The following is an 18,048-nucleotide window of genomic DNA, read 5'->3' as shown; positions in this document are numbered from 1 at the left end:
TGGTTTCGGAAACTAAAAATTTGGCACTAAGGTTATTTGCTATAGCAATGGCGGAACTTAACTTCGGGACTGTCCAACTTGTTATTCCCCCATAAGTCATAGAACAGGCGACGGGAATCGTGTTTGTGTAGGTTTACGCTCATCCCACCATTTATTTTTCTTGATTGTAAATAAGCTTTGTTTTTCTCGGTTTTATTCGTTGAAGCGTGCAAGAGGCGATTTTCGGTAAAAAAAAAAGGCATTTCAGCGCGATATTACGCAGTTTGCTCTAAAGTATTTATCAGCGTGAGGCCTCGTCCGATTCCTCCCAAATCGCGTCTTGTAACCTAGATTCCGCCTCTATCGCTCTTGGATACGGGTAATTAGGTCTCGTACAAATGGAATCCCAGTTGCTTGTGTTGTAGCGAGAAAATGTCGTTGGTGTAGTTGTCGTTGCGATAGGTAATTATCGTCTTAATACGAGACCATAATTGATTCGTTCCGTGAACTATACAAATCTGGCACTCTCTTTCAAATCAAAACTTCTCTTTGCGTTATAAATAAATAAATTATCACCTAGGCTAATGCCCAAGGCATCTAGCGACTTTTAACGCGTTTTATTCAGGTGGCTGGATTAAATTTTGTAGGGGGGTGGTGGAAAGCCCATCATGCCACGCGAGCCAACAGCTCCCTACACTCTACAAGTTTTTATGGAAAGGGGAAACCCCTTTAACCAGTGCAAACTCAACGCGGCTCCTCTTGCTGCGAGGTTTTGCTAACCACTCCGCCACCCCACTGGCTATCTAGCGCATTATTTTGGCAAACCAAATCCGATCTACGCGGCGTAGGAAGTTATAGTGGTCCAGGCAACCCAAACCCTGGTGTTTGGAAACGTTTGGATTAAAAGACTTACGTACCCTAAAGATGTTTCGACGCGTTTAAAGAAAGTATAATGTTTGCTTATCAGGAATAGAGGATATTATGACTAGTATTTTACTTATGATAGAATTAAATTTATATTTAAAATTCCGACAAAAACTTTAAAGAAGTAAATTAAATCCTTGATCTATTGGAATTTCTTTATCAGGGTGGCGTAAGATAATAATAATAATAATAAAATACGTGATGTTTGATTACAATAGCTTATCCCAAAATATATTTGAATTGAGAACCAAATAATTTACTACCAAAGAAATTGTCAAACCACAACACGACTATACACAAATGCGTTTTGAATAGATAAAACATATATGCCTACTAAAATTATTTCAAAATTGATTACGCAAAAGGAAAACATGGTTTATAAATAAATAAAAATCGATTCTTAATATTTCAGGCTTAACGCAATTTTTCAAATTCAATTCCCTGGATTTTCCCTGATAATTTTAAGCCAAAATATAATATATATACAAAACCCGATTAAAATCAAGTTTTTTCGTCGTGTACCCTACTTTACCACTCAATAACTAAAATCGATTAAATTGCTTTCTTCGAACATTTATTTTTAACGCGTCTTTCGTGATTCCCGTTCACACAAATATTACAATAATTTGGGAAATTATTTACTCATTGAAGAACTGATTTTTGTCATGGTGATTTATAATATGTAATAATTTCATTACGGAAGACTCATGAGACGATTATATTTAATTAAAATTTATTGTAAAAACTATATTTGAATACATACATTTAAAACGTGATCATAAGAATTTTAACATCAGCGTTCGAGACAACGTTTCGGGTCCTACAAGATCCTTTGTCAAATTATTACTTATTATAGAAATATTATTTTAGAAAATTTTTGGAAATGCAATTTTTTTTGGGGGTGGAAGAACAAATACATACATTGTACCCCTGACTGACATTTGTAGGGTGGTACAACGCACCCCTGTACCCTCGGCTAAAATCTGTCCCCCAGATTGAAATAGGGTATAGGTACAATGTACCCCTGTGCCCCTCACCAAATTCTGGGTGTGTACAATATATCCCTGTACCCATACATCGCCGATTTTGGTACCCCCTATACCGCCGCCACTGCTAAAACGGTAAAGTTCTGACATTAGGCGTAGGGTCAATATTCGAAAGTTATAAAGAAAAAGCAACGGAGTGGTACAAAGCGGATATAAGTTGATACACGACCCATTTCCTTCAAAGGTTCCGTAAACAGCTTTTAGAAACTGGCGCGAACGACCTCCGTAAATCCCCAAAAGGGATTTTCAGTGAGAGAGAATTATTAGCTAGCGTGCACCCATTCACAAATAGTTATACGCGGGAGAAGGGCCTTAAGACTATAGCTGGTACGAAGGAACACTGATTCTCAAACACACGCGGCGGTGGTTTTCTAGAAGGCTGCGGAGTGATGTCCGACCAAGATGATCCCAACGGCCGGGTGGGGGCCGATCCGCGGAGCTGGTGACGGAGGTGTGCGGGGAGCCCTCTTCGCGCGGGTCATCGGGACACATACTCGGACCCCTCAGCTACTCGGATTTCAATGCTGGCGAAAAAAGCCCCATCTATAATGGTATCCCCGAAAACACGGGCTTCTCTGAAGTCCGTGACATTTCGCCATTTCTACGCGCTCTCTTAACTGGCGAATAATTATTATTTCCTGCCAAGGCCTCCATTTCCCAAATATCGTTCCATCGCTTCGCGGGTCCCTCAAAAATAATTATTTTACTTGTAATTATAATGTCAACAATATATCCGCGCGCTTGAAAGTCGCCTTATTAGCGACTAATCTGGATGCAAAGGATAATTAGAATTAACAATTTCATTGCGGTTTACTAATGATGTACAGTTCTAAATTTTCCGTCAGATGTGCAAAAACAACTTAAAGATTATCGTTAATTTCACCGAGAAAAAAGTTAACATCAAAAACTGGGCGTTTCAGATACTTATAAAACAAAAAAAGTATAATATTGGGCGAAAAACGGTATAAATTCCGTATAGATTATTGATGTCTTGATTTTACCGAGTCTAAATTAGCGATGTTTAGCGGATTAATCAGGGAAATTTACCGATACCGATATTTAGCGGATTAATCGGGGAAATTTACCGATACCGATATTTAGCGGATTAATCAAGGAAATTTACCGATACCGATATTTAGCCAATTAACCGGAAAATTCGGCCGATACCGATATTTATCGGAATAATCTGGAAACATTTATCAATACCGATATTTAGCGGATTAACCGGTAAAAGTTACCGATACCAATATTTTTGGGGATTAATCGGGAAAATGTACTGTTTCCGATATTTAGCAAATTAATCGGGAAAATCTACCGAAACCGATTTTTAGAGGAATAATCTGGAAACAATTATCGATACCGATATTTAGCGGATTAATCGGTAACAATATTTAGTAGATTAATCAGGAAAATTTACCGATACCGATATTCAACTGTTTAATCGGCAAAAACTACCGATACCATTATTCAACCGATTAATCTGGAAAACTACCATTACCGTTATTTAGTGGAATAATAGGTAAAAACCCCTGTTACGATAATTTCGGCAAAATTCGGTTGGTAATCGGTTAAAATTGGTAAAATATAGGAATCAAAAATCAATAGACATATCGGTAAAAATCGATTTAGGTATCGGAATATGTTAATTTCCGATATCAGCCAAGAAAAGTAAAAGAAAGCCAAAGGATTTGTTCCCTGGGAAAAGCTGTCATTCCTCGGCATCGCATCTAAATATTTAGGAGATGGTCGGGCCGGTTTTTTGGGCCTCTGACCTCGTCGCATGCGTATCGAAATAAACACGTCGCTCGAAGAATGATCTTAGCAGACACGACTTCCTGTGACTTTCTCCCATTGTTTACATATATATATATATATATATATATATATATATATATATATATATATATATATATATATATTTATTTATATATATCATATATACATGATTCGTTATTGAATTTGTTTCCCGACGCAACGTGGAAGTCGCCATTTTAATAATAACACGATGGGCAGTGCTGCATCATAGAAGTTAGTTAGTAGGCGCTGGAATTAATTGGCATCTAGTTACAGCAAGGGGAAAATACCATGTCTTATCATTTCATTAATCATAATAAATTGTAATTTAAAAATATTCACTTTTTTTACATTTTCATCGGAATGGTTAATAAATAAACCAAATTAAAACAATTAAATATCGAAATCTGACAGACAGAGTCAATATTATATACTTAAAATATCGATTTAATTTGGAATATATTCTCGTCATGTAGACTGCATTAGTGATATATATTAGGAATCCATCTGATTGCCCAACAACTGCGAACGATCTTGCAGGATTATATTTGCACAACCTACAATAACTATTACCTTTAGGTAGTAATGGCGGCGATGGTGGAATCTATGTGCTTATAACCACAAAAACACGAAAAAATACCGAAATCCACCGAGAAGCCGAATCGAAAAGTTCGATCGAGGAAATCGAAGAATGTAGATAGGCGCCATTGACGGCGCATTCTTCGAAGGCGTTGCTCTGAAACTCGAAGCGGAAGAATCAAGGGCAGATGTTGGGATGGTGTTTTCGGGGGTCAAACGACTCTATCTCGTTAGGGTCATTGATAAAAAGCGAGGTCATTCATTCCCTATCAGGGACAAATGACGGCGGCCGCGTTCAAAGACGGTTCGAAAAAGAGTTACCCCGCGTCGTTCGAAACGTTGACCCTGGCGAAATGGTGGACCAGGGAGGGAACGGCCCCTGGCTGGCGCCACAGTGACCGCCGGTGTCTGGAGAGTGATTGGAAATTTGGAAAGAGTATCGAGTGGACCCCGGGCCAAGAGAGCGGCGTGTCGGGGGCTGAGAAGGACCTCCAACGAGCCTTTAGTTTCTGGTCGAGGCTACGCTCCACGCTCCTCGAGTCTCAACATCAATTTGGACTATAAACAGTCCTTTCCCTCGGCGGCGTCAGCTCCCCTAAAGGCCGCAAAAAACTATCGAGGAACACCCGCCGGAAGTGTCGAATTGCAACGGGATAGCCAGAAACTAGGAACAGCGCGCCGACGTTCGCGCGATTTATAACTCTGCCATTTCGGCCGGTACTACAGCTCGGCAGCGAGAGATTGCCTTTCGAAGTTGCGCGTATCCTATCAAAAAGTTTTCTTCTTCGCATTTTTAACAAACTATTCGTTCGATAGAGTTCTCAATGATAAAATGAAATTAACAATTTACAAGCACTTCGACTTAATACACGCATTTCAGCACCTAATCGGACCTCAACTCAAACTGGAAAATATAAATAAAATATAACAAACGTTTCTTTCGGTGTAGCGCTAATATTGTCCATTTCAACGTTTAAAACCGTCGCATCTTGGATCCAAATATCAGATGAAATTTCATCAATTTACGATCTTTAACGCCGAACCAAGTAGTTATAAATTCATTTGGGTCAAATAACGGGTTTTCACCTGAGGCTGGAAAATCAAAATACGAGCGGACATCAATGCTATCGGTACGAAGGTATCCTCTTCAAAGGTTTAATAATGAGGTATACATTAAAAAGAACCGTAAATTCGTCGTGGAAAAACCGATAAAAGTAAATAATATTGAAAGCGGGTTCCAAGCGTTCGCAATCGTCGAAAATGTGTTTCTCAAATAGTCGTTGTCGGCGAAAAGGAGCCATTACAGCCCACCCAACCCCAACAGTTAAAATTGCCTTTTTTAAATATATTATATGATGTATAGGCGCTCTCGTCAGAAACTCCTTGATGCCTCCCATCTTTTCCAGCATCTTACGACTGTGACGGACGACTTTCTGGGCCAATCAGAGCGCGGGGTGTCGAAGTGGGCCTACTCAAAACGGAGAGATGGGAAGACTCTCGAGCGTCAGCCCGCAAAGACGCGGTCCTATATCGTTTTAAGCGACTTTAGGGTTCCTCGAAACGCGGCCAAAGCACGTCTCAGGAGGGGAGGGGCTGGGGGACAAAGTCGAGGTTCATCGAGAGTCTCGAAAATACACTCCCCACGGACGGATTCGCCTGGTAGAATCCTTTGGTCAAAAGTCATCGGTACGCCATCGGAAGCCATTCGAGTCCTGCGTCATCCCAAAACAAGTAGTTCGCGGTGGACCGCTTAACCGGCTGGCGTACCAGGACACGCGCTTTGACCACGAGTAACCCTTTCGAGAAACTGTCCGCTCCGTAAGTCGAGACGTAATTCGCGGATGGTCACCCGTTAAGTAGAGTACCAGCGACTGGCTTCGACGAAGACGAGCAAATGGACGAGGCTTAAGGTTGTCGTCGATGGAAGCCGTGACGTGGATGAAACTCAATCCGCGATAATTGTCGCGTCGGCATCTCCGAAATTTCTCGGCGGGAAATCGCGGCGGATTAACCCGGATATCAAACACCCCGTTCGCGTCCGTCGAATGCGAAAGAGTTATTAAAAGACGTTGTTTTGGAAGGAGGACATTGAGGGATCCGTATACACGATGGGTAAGTTCGGGGTTTCGGGCCTAATTTTAAAAACAACCACCGCCGCGCGAGAGTGCGAAACAAGGCGAGCGTTAATTGCTCGTTTTCTAGGCCGGCCGCGATCGTCGAACACGACGGCTAAATGGATTTCGGATCGTAAGCCACCGCTACATCAGCGCCTTAAACGCGTTTTAAATGCCAGTTTAAAATAACAGAGACCACGGTTACACTTGACCTTAAATCCCAATTTACGTCGGTTTGAATGCCAGTTTTGTCCAATAAGATTGACAGAAATTGTCATGAAAACCGGTTTCGATCGGTAATGTCACCGTGGCTAGAAACAGGTTGTGGTTTTCGGTTTCAAGTGATAGTTATAATCATTTTTGAAACTCAACCTTTGTACTAAATTGTAATAATAAATCGATGAATCTTTATTCATTTGGTGGTCCTAAAAATAGACAGTTTTAGTACCCCACTAAAATTTACCAAAGTAAACTTTGAAACCATACTAACAATTTTGGACCGTAGTCCAAATTTTATATTCCGGACGTTAGAATTAAAAATGCAGACTCAGTCTAGCATCAATATTTTATTTAGACATTAGGCTTTCTTACAGGGATGTAATGATTTTTAGAGCCTTTCAGGCGTTCCCTTTTCACGTTTACAAGTTTTCGTGAGTGTAAATCTTCAAAGCGAGCACAACCTTTTTGAAAATAAGTTATCGTTCGTGGTAAATAAGCACCGTAGATATGATGCACATAAATACGACTTACATTTGCTACATGCTATTAAAATCAAAGGGTGTAATTTGCGATAGGCTGATACAAGTCCTTTAGAATGTAGATGAAGTGTTCAATCTACTTTTGGCTTAGGCAGAATTTAGATTATTCCCCTCACGTTTTAAAAAACAGAGTCTTACCTGGGAAATGGTAGACTCTTCGACAATGTCAAGCTAGACGGTTTAGGATACTTTGCACCTTGTCCATACTGTTTGATCTATAACCACAACTGAGAGTCAAGTCATGGTTTTCTTTTCATATGGTTAGGAAGAATAAATTAGGTTAAAGGCCAGTTTATAGCATCACCATAAATGTCTCTACAGGGTGTCTTCATTTGATCGGCCCAGTCATTTTTCTCAAAAACTATACTTTCTAGAAATGGGAAATTTTCAGTGTGTACTCTGTAGATCGTTGTTATTTGTAAATTTCATAAAAATCGTGAAATTATTCACGGTTTTAGAAGTGTTAGTTTTTGAACGCTACGTGGTAGACGAAAAGTTTCAATAAGCAAGTTGTAGAGCATACTCGAAAACCTTTAATGGAATTGGTATGGTGGGAGTCGGACATTGGTCATGAAAAACCAACAAAATGGAAACCTTTCGTCTACCACGTAGCGTTCAAAAACTAACACTTCTAAATTTACAAATAACAACGATCCGTCTCGAGAGAGTACATACTGAAAATTTCACATTTCTAGAAAGTATAGTTTTTGAGAAAAATGCCTGGGCCGATCAAAGGTTACACCCTGTATAGTAATGTTATTTATACGATAGCCAAGTTCACTAAAATAATCGAAGGCTAAGTTTAGTTATAAATAGTTTAAACTATTTAGGTTAAACTACATTAGTTTTCATATATTGGAGTACAAGAAAACAAAACCTTGGTCATAATAAGTGGAAATCATTCGCTTATTCTGTGGATAAAATATAAATTTAATATAAATATTTATTTTAAATAACTTTGGTCAGTTGGAAAAATATGCCTTTCTATAAAGTAGCTTGGCCTTCTCGTTTTAACAGAAGTAAATGAACCGCAGTTATCAGACTGATATATTCCCCATGCTGGAGGCGTTTTCCTTATAAAGTTACATTTTTATACCTCGAATTTGAAATTTTGCGCGCTCCTAGGCCGAAAATAACGTTTTGGTTTTTATGAAACCATGTTTTATACATAGAAATAGCTATACCAACAATTCCCAAGTGAAATTTAACACGTCAAAATACGGGGATGGAAATTTACATTTATTTGACTCGATTTTCTCATCATTTTCATAAGGAAAACGCCCTCCGATTCTGAGCGCTATTTCGATAACTTCGGTTCATTTACTTCTGGTTTTAATGTTTCTTACTTATGAAAGTCTAGGAGCGCGTGATTGAGTCGTGAGGAACTTCGCATTTTCCAGTGCGCGTGCAAATCGCGCGTGCTACGATTATACTAATAAAGTTCTATCTCGTGACGTAAGATAAACATTTTTTTTGGTCTATCTATACACTCTTTTATATCCTTATTTGTGAGAGCCGCCATTTTATTACAGATCTGATTTCAAATAGTGCATGCAAGGCCTCTTCACGTAGACAAATGCACGTGACGTCTAGAGCTGATGAGCACGTGCAGGCGCCCTTGCCTGCACTATTTTAAATTAGGCCTGTAATGAAATGGGCGACTTCGTAAAAGAGTGTATTATATAGAAACATTTCTTTTAAGAATAAATTCAAAGAATATATTGGTTTTATTTTGAGCGAAAACATTTGGTGTAATTTAAAATTGTGGTCTGCTATAACAATGGTCTAGACTCTAGAGCCTCATTGGCTAATATGAAGAACACCCAACAAAATTTGATCGTAATCTAACGTCGTGGGGTGGCGGAGTAGTAAGGTGGGGTGGCGGAGTAGTAAGGTGGGGTGGCGGAGTAGTAAGGTGGGGTGGCGGAGTGGTTGGCACTTTCACCTCGCAGCAAGAGGACCCGGGTTCGATCCCAACTTGTGGCACTGGGAGAAAACTCGGAATAACTCCTTCAGCGTTGAGTTTGCAAGTTCTCTCCCCACTGGTTTAAGGGGTTTTCCCCTAAGCTCTTCGGTTACCCCTTCCATAAAAACTTGGCTCGCGTGGCATGAAGGGCTTGCCACCACCCTCCTACGCATTGTAACCCTGCCACCTGAATTAAAGGCTTCAAAAAAGTCGCTTGATGACTTAGGCCTAAGGTGGTGCATTGGGTATTAGCCTAGCTGATTATTATTATTATTATATTAAATATTTTTACACTGTTGAATTTATGGTCTGACTGTTTGACACCAACATGAAATATACATTTTCAAAGGCTGATTAAAAGATTATTTGCATCATTATATTTTGGAACTTCAATTAGAAATTTGACAAATAAAATTAGACCATCATCATCCGTAATAAAGTAGACTATAAAATATTTTTCTCCGCGTCATGGGCTTAAGTTTTTTACTATTTTATTGGCGCGTGCTCTCTATCTTCAATTTACACGTGACCTCCCGTATTTCATAGAAACACCTATTAAAAATTTCTAAGTGAAAAAATGTGACGAATTAATTAAAATCCACTTAAATTAATTAATAATTAATGCCGACCACCTGTAGTAATAATTATCAGCTAGGCTAATACCCTTGGCACTACCTTAGGCCTAAGTCACCAAGCGACTTTTAAAGTCATTAATTCAGATGGCCGGGTTATAATGCGTAGGAGGGTGGTGGCAAGCCCTTCATTCCACGCGAGCCAACAGCTCCCTACACTCACTATTACCGTTAACCTCCACACGTTTTTATGGAAGGGAAAACCGAAGAACTCGGGGAAAACCCCTTAAACCAGTGGCGAGATAGCTTGCAAACTCAACGCAAAAGGAGTGGTTCCGAGTTTTCACCCAGTGCACAAGCTGGGATCGAACCCGGCTCCTCTTGCTGCGAGGCGAAAGCGCTAACCACTCCTTTAGGTAACAAGGATTTCGAGTGCAAACGCCCCGGATAAACGAATAATTTCCTTCTAATAAATTGTTAGTGTGAGGTCCAATAACCACGAAGGAATCCTTAATTATTAAAGGGGAAAATTAGGGAACGTTAAAGTAATTAGGCACAAGCCCCTTCGAGAATTAGATTTAAAAGCAAACCTTTCTTTCATTCGAAAAAAAAAACAAATCAATTTTGCATTCCTTGAAAGGCTCGCGTTTCTTTGGTCAACAGAATTGCCACACTTCGGCACTTAAAAGTGTAAAGGAACGGGTGTACGGCCACCTAGGGAAAAGCAGGATCAGAGCCTTGTAATTGACTGATTGTGATGAATGCTCAATTAAGAATTCGAGCGCCCTCTCTGGGCACAAAGAGAAAGTCCGTCTGGCAGTCGCGGGTGGCCTCTCATTTCGAGACATTCCTCGCAAATCAACACGAGATATTTGTCCACCAGGCTTCAAATACGGGACCGAATATTTAAACCTACAGCCTATTATTCGTCATCACACGCACCCTTCATATTGTTCCTCTAATTTTTTTTTGCTCGAGTGAAATACACTTGAGTGAAATTTCATTCATCGAGTGCCACCATCTCGAAATTATTAAACCATATACGCGCTGTAACGTATACAGACTAGGAGGCCTCCAAATCTACAGTTCGCGCGTTATACGCGTCAGGTATATGACAGACGTAAGTTTATAATTATTTTTTACGCAAGTGTGTCAGATCCCTATGTTCCGCGTGAAAGACATTTAAGAATTACCACACATTTTCGGGGGAATTCGTACCAATTCACGAGGTTCTTGGTGTCCTTATAGTGCATGGAGCAGTTTGAGCTGCTATTATTATTATTTGCTTAAAGGCCCACGAATTTCAGGTAGATTACCACACCCTCAATATATAAACGATTCTGTGGTTCTTTAAGTGGAATATTGTTCACGGTAGAGGAGCTTATCTTTTTGTGGTATATCAATCTACGTCGCTTATACACTTTGCTATGAGTACTTTTTTGCCTAACTGACACACTTATGAAACGTAATTATAGACTTTTGGACATAGCATAATCATATTATTATTGTGAGTTTCAACCTTAGAAAGATAAAAAATCTAGTGCAATTTGGACAAAGAATAATTAACCCTTACTTTCCGAATTTCGAAATTGATTGGTTTCTGCTTATCAGTGTTCGTATTATTTATAAGCGATTTTTCTCTGATAATTTTAACCTTTCTAAGAATGTATATAGTATAATTAACTTAATACATACAGGAACACGAATTATCCAGCAAAGCATAAACTCTACATAGGTAAATTACGAAATCATTACCACATACCGTAAGCTCAGACTTAGCAAGGGTCCCATGAAACCTCACACACCCCAAAATCATAACGGGCCCTTTCCTCTACGGCCCCCTAGGTTTAAGCCTACTCAGCCTATTGGTATGAAATGTCCCTATACTAACTGGTCCTGGATTTAATTTCTTAATCCCACACAACCTAAATCATGTTTCTGTTAATCTAACTTTTCCAAAATTACATTTCCCGAGACCACTTCATTCAAAATTATTTATCAGAAGGTCTTTTGATTTAAAATTAATTATCTCAAGACGATTTCATCCAAAATTACATTTCCCGAGACCACTTCATTCAAAATTATTTATCAGAAGGTCATTTCATTTAAAATTAATTATCTCAAGACGATTTCATCCAAAATTACATTTCCCGAGACCACTTCATTAAAAATTATTTATCAGAAGGTCATTTCATTTAAAATTAATTATCTCAGGACGATTTCATCCAAAATTACATTTCCCGAGACCACTTCATTCAAAATTATTTATCAGAAGGTCTTTTCATTTAAAATTAATTATCTCAAGACGATTTCATACAAAATTATTTATCCTGATACCATTTTCACAAAAATCATTTCTCCCTACACTATTTTAACCAAAAGTATTTATTCCGAGACCATTTTAACCCAAAGTATTTATCCCGAGACCATTTTAACCAAAAGTATTTATCCCGAGACCATTTTAACCAAAAGTATTTATCCCGAGACCATTTTAACCAAAAGTATTTATCCCGAGACCATTTTAACCAAAAGTATTTATCCCGAGACCATTTTAACCCAAAGTATTTATCCCGAGACCATTTTAACCAAAAGTATTTATCCCGAGACCATTTTAACCCAAAGTATTTATCCCGAGACCATTTTAACCAAAAGTATTTATCCCGAGACCATTTTAACCCAAAGTATTTATCCCGAGACCATTTTAACCAAAAGTATTTATCCCGTGACCATTTTAACCAAAAGTATTTATCCCGAGACCATTTTAACCCAAAGTATTTATCCCGAGACCATTTTAACCAAAAGTATTTATCCCGAGACCATTTTAACCAAAAGTATTTATCCCGAGACTATTTCATCCAAAAGTGTTACTCCCGAGACCATTTCATCCAAAATTATTTATCCCGAGACCATTTCATCCAAAACTATTTATCCCGAGACCATTTCATCCAAAAGTATTTCTTCCGAAACCATCTCATCCGAAATGGTTTATTTTTTAAATTTATCTTTCAAAAAATGATAAATTTGTTTAGAATTAAATTAAAATCACTATTTAATTGACACGAAACACTTTTTTGCTTTTTAATTCTAACAGTCAATTGAGTTTAAAAGTATTTAGTTTATTTTTGGAGATCGCGAGCCGCGTAAGGTAGGTGGGAACGATCCGTAACCGAATTAATCGGTCTTTGGAGGTTCCAACCGATTTCATAGTGGGCAAATACTTATGACGTGTAAGAATTTTGATATTTATTGAAAGAAACTTCAAACGAAACACGTGGAAACTTGTAAAGTCTTTGCAGTAACATTGTACAAGAAAAGCTTTTAATCCCTTTCAGCAGGAATATATAGTCTAGGGAATAGTTTTAACAATAGTCTTACAAAACGAAACTTAAAAAATCGGCGGAAGTCTGCATGTTTCAAGCAATATAGCAAAATTGGAACATGATTATTTCTCTCGTATAAGAGAGATATTATAAACTTCTGATCCAAAATATCAGCTAGAAGTAAAGATTTGAAACTAACCAAGCTTCCACTTTCAATAAATATCAAAAGCGAATACAGTAAATTGATGGAACACAAAAATATCAGATTCGAAGCGTATAGTTTTACCGTATATGATAAAGTAAATGCTATCCATCGTATACGGTATGTAATATAAGTTTGAATTCCACAACGTTATTTAATGTAATTATTAACAAATCTGTATATAACGACGGACGTATTGGAAAATGGCTACCAGGATAAAACCATACTATATGAACGCTGACTCTTTGATTAACGCCGACTTTCTAAGCCAATTTTATTTAATGAAAAATTTGTGTTGAAGTTTAAGTAAAATATTTTTGCGCTAAATAATAAGAATTCGGCCAATGGCTTGTGTTCTAGCGTTTATCCAATTTCAGATGGTCAACCGTACGGAGAGGTCAATCAACTGGGAGGCGTCTTCGTCAACGGCCGTCCGCTGCCCAACACAATTCGTCTGCGAATCGTCGAATTGGCGCAATTGGGCGTGCGCCCTTGCGACATCAGCCGGCAACTGCGGGTGTCGCACGGATGCGTCTCGAAGATCCTGGCCAGGTACCACGAAACGGGCTCCATCCTGCCAGGAGCCATCGGCGGCAGCAAACCCCGAGTCACGACGCCCAAGGTCGTCAACTACATCCGCGAGTTGAAGCACAAAGACCCGGGCATCTTCGCCTGGGAGATCCGGGACCGGTTGCTGGCCGACGGCGTTTGCGACAAGTACAACGTGCCATCCGTCAGCAGCATCAGCCGCATCCTGAGGAACAAAATCGGGCCCCCGAGTGGACACCACCATCACTTGAGCGGGCACGGCTTCTACGAGAGCGCGCAGGTCGCCAAAGATCACAGGCATCTCTACAACCCGCTCTTCCCTTACTCGTGCGCTTCGGCGCCGGTTCATCCGTCTTCCGCGCCTCTGAATCCGCATCACCATCATCATCACGCGACTCCGGGATCACTGGCGTCGCAGCCTCCGCAGCATCATCCGACGTCGGCCGCGGCTGTCGCGTTTAGCGTCGCCAAAGTCTCCGGTCCCTCGATCCCGACTTCGGTGCAGGCCGCGGCTTCGGCGGCGGCCGCCGGTTGTTTGCGGGGATGGCCTTCGTCCCATTCGGTCACCGACTTACTGGGTCATCCGGGAGCCATGCAAATGGGCTTTCGCCACAATGCGCCTCCCCATCCGTCCCAACTGAGCCCTTTGTCGCCGGCTATGGCGGCTGACGCGGCGGCGGCCGCCCAAAATTACAATTACTACATGTACTTTCAGAGCCACCCCAGTTCGCCGTCTTTGAGTAGTTTGATGCCCAACGTGGCCTCCCATCACTCTCTGGGAGCCGCGGCCGCCCAATCCGCCGTACTTTGACACGGCGACATTCGACAAAATATTACGCCAAAATTAAATTAAAAATTTATATATATTATATTAAATATATACCATTTATATGTATTTTATTTAATTTACGACAAGAGAAATCGATCACGAAAACTCAAAGTTCGACTCGCTTTTACCAATTTAAAGTTTTTCGATATATCGAAATCGATTTGTATAAAATTTTATATTGGCCTTTTTTATTGTAAAATTTATTTAAAAAAACGCTTCGAGTGTTTTGTAGAATTTTAAAAAAATAGTTTTTGTTTAATTTACGAACAATTGCTGGTTCAAATTAAAGCCGTTCTAGAAAAATTATATTTTTGAGAGAACCGTTTCGATTGAAAAGAGATGCTCCGAATCTGTGATTAAAAAAACTATAAGTAAGAGCCTATTTAGGTTATTGAGAACGTATAATTCTATCTTCCAGGGTCGCTAACGTGATAAGGAAATTCTTAATTTTTTCCATTTTTTTAGTATCGGCCGTAAAAATGTTTTATTTTATCTTCCTAAAAAACAATTATTAATTATATTTCGTTCAACTTTAATTAAACCTGAATTTAACGATTTCATTAAGTAAATTAATTAATAAATAGCAAAAGCATTGGTATCGTGTCTTGAAACAATATTTTAAAATAATTTCCAGACAGATAGCGTAAGTGCAACGCGATTTACATAGTTGTCGCTAGTACTCCTCGCTTCTGTAAACGGGTTGAATTGTACGTTCTCCTTTACCTAAATACGGTCTTGCTATAAGACAAAGTCGTCTCAGTTTGAGTCGATGAACTAAGTATTAAAGAAGATAATGAAAAGCAATTTTTAGAAAGGTTTTTACACGAAATGAGACGAAGATTTTAAGACAAACCTCTCTTTTGCAGAGAGAGCGCAATCTTTATTCCGATTGGTATTGAATTCATATCCTTATACCCAAATATAATTAAATCCAGTTAGCGAATATGAAAACGCCATTGTATTTACACGCGTATAAAATAGGGAGTTCGTACCGAAATTAAATGGAAGAATTATTATATAAATTTGTATATTTTAAGACGAAATCGCTTTGAAAATAGCCGTATCAGACAATAAATCGTTTAAAGTTGAACTACGACCGCCTTTTTATTCACCAAAGCCCTGTTTAAATTATAAATACAAGTTAGAAAAAAATAGTTATTTTCTATTATATACCTCCTATTCAAATTTTATTTTATTTCTATTTGACCTAGGCCGATAACTCGATTATACCGATAACTCCGCCATACCAATAACTCGATTATACAGGTAACTCGATTATACCAATAACTCGGCTATAGCGATCTTAATCGATAGCGTAATTTCGTTAAAGTTTTAGCCAAAAAACATAATGTAAGAAAAATTATCTTTCACGTTTTAGTAATAGCGTAACCGGATATAAAAGTAGTCTTAAGGGTATGATTCTAAATTAAATTACAAGTAAATAAAATAAACGTTGCGTGTTTAAATAATATATTTTAAAATCAGTAGAGTAAAAATACCAATAAAGAACGATAAACACACTAAAATAAAGAAATAACAAATTGAAGTTCATTAACGAGTTTAATCAAAAATGGTTCTTGATTTTACACTTTGCATCAGTCCAGTCATTCTTAGTATCGCTTGAGGCCAAGGTATCTGGTTTCTCTCAAATCTGTCTTCGAAGCTCCTTGATCATGTTTTCTTAGCATTACCAACTCTCCCTAATTGAAACATAAATTACTTCTTAAGTGTTTTTAATTTTTTTTACTTTAATCGATATAAAATGTCTAATTTAGTAAACATACTACAAAATATTAATAGTGTTATACATTGTTAATCAGTTTAAACTAGTCTAGAGTTTTAGTTTTACTTTTAGATTCGAAGAATTAGGCGAAAATTCCACTTTAATTAAATTTGCAAACAATATTAGACTAATCATGGAATTAAAACTTTTTTTTTATTTTTTCCTAAAAATACGGAAAATTTTCCGGAAAAAATGCCTCGAAGAATTTTTCGACTTACAACACTAACCTTAACTTTAAAGATTGGCCTCAGTTCTTTTTATAGGCCTCACACGATTACAACATAGTACCACCTACGTTTACAAAATGGAACTAGTTTAGCTAACAAGACAATAAAAATAAACATTTGGACTTTATATTAAAGTGTTTTAAAAGAATAAAAAATAATTATATCATTCAAATGATAAATTGTAATTAAAACAAATTAGTGGTCGCCAATGGGAAACGTATTTGTTAAACCGAGTTATGTGCAAAACCAAAACCTCTATTTTGATTTCTGAGAACGTAAGAGTCTAATATAATATTCTACCCTAAAATTTTCTCTTTGTAGGCCCTCTAGTATCAGCTTTTAATTTAGCTCTTGCAACTTTAATTAAAGCGAAATTAACTTTTTAATTGAAGTCATCATTGTAAAAAAAACAATTAAATCAATTATTGAATCAAGTAAAAGACCCCCGTCAGATGGCTTTACCATTTCAATCTTAATTGGGACTTTCTGTACGTCCTAAATAGTATTCTTGCTTTTATAATCTGATCTATTCGGGTGATTTCAGAGCCCTAAATACGTTCTTGGTATGACGTAATTAAAATGTGAAGCCCCAGTTAAAGCTATCACTAAAAACGGAATAATTGTTTCTGTATTATATAATTTCCAGCTACATTTGCACGGTTTAAGATGACTATACGCTGGCCATTTTAAGCTCAGCTACTCTCTGCATCTAGGTAGAAGGGTTAAGGGTAGTTCCTGGGTGTACAAGACTCGGCAGTTGCTTCGACATAACGATATCGTTTACATCTCATTAATTTGCTTGAAACCCCCCGTTTGCCACCCCCCCTTAGAAACTTTCACTAAAGGCTATACACTTATAGCATGCGTGGAAGACCTTTCTTCGCGACAATTCTTATAGCGAGGTTAAGGCCGAGCTAGCAAAACGGATAGAGAAAACGTGTAAAAGTTTAGACATAGCTTTATTGTATACAGACTGTGAACTAAACACGTAATTCCTACGCGTTTTCTGGTGTGGACTTAAACTATTCAATTGAAAGACCACAGTGCAGCGAACAGAGGTAATTTTCAAGTAAAAGTTTTCCATAGCATTTATATATTAACCTAACATAGCTTAGCCTTATGTTAACCTAATATAGCATAAATTTATTCTAACCCAAACCAACTCTAGCCTAAGCCAAACTAGTATATCATACACTTATACTGACCTAAACCTATTCCAGTCTAACATAACCTAACCTTAATTAACAAAAACACTGCGAAAAAATAGACCTAGCGAAATTCGTTGACCAAGCTATCTGCCTCTAATGAAAAAAAATCTTTGCTAAATTAATCACTTAATAATAAATCTATTTATAGCTATAATCCGTAGATTTGGTTTCAGGGAGAAACTTTGGGAAGGGATCAAA

At 38.2% G+C, this 18,048-nt stretch overlaps 1 protein-coding gene across 1 annotated transcript; it reads left to right on the top strand.

Annotated features, from left to right (window-relative positions):
• The first annotated feature begins 6,020 nt into the window (after positions 1-6,020).
• On the top strand, positions 6,021-14,911 carry LOC149940622 (paired box protein Pax-1-like). Its single transcript, XM_090178268.1, has 2 exons — positions 6,021-6,434; positions 13,632-14,911. The coding sequence occupies exons 1-2, from the start codon at positions 6,431-6,433 to the stop codon at positions 14,612-14,614; spliced, it is 987 nt and encodes a 328-aa protein (XP_090034394.1). The 5' UTR covers positions 6,021-6,430; the 3' UTR covers positions 14,615-14,911.
• The last annotated feature ends 3,137 nt before the right edge of the window (positions 14,912-18,048 follow it).

This window comes from Leiobunum rupestre, chromosome 6 (genome assembly GCF_980474605.1).
Source record: "Leiobunum rupestre chromosome 6, qqLeiRupe1.1.hap1, whole genome shotgun sequence".
NCBI classification, from domain to species: domain Eukaryota; kingdom Metazoa; phylum Arthropoda; class Arachnida; order Opiliones; family Sclerosomatidae; genus Leiobunum; species Leiobunum rupestre.
This window is presented reverse-complemented; position numbering and strand designations above follow the sequence as displayed.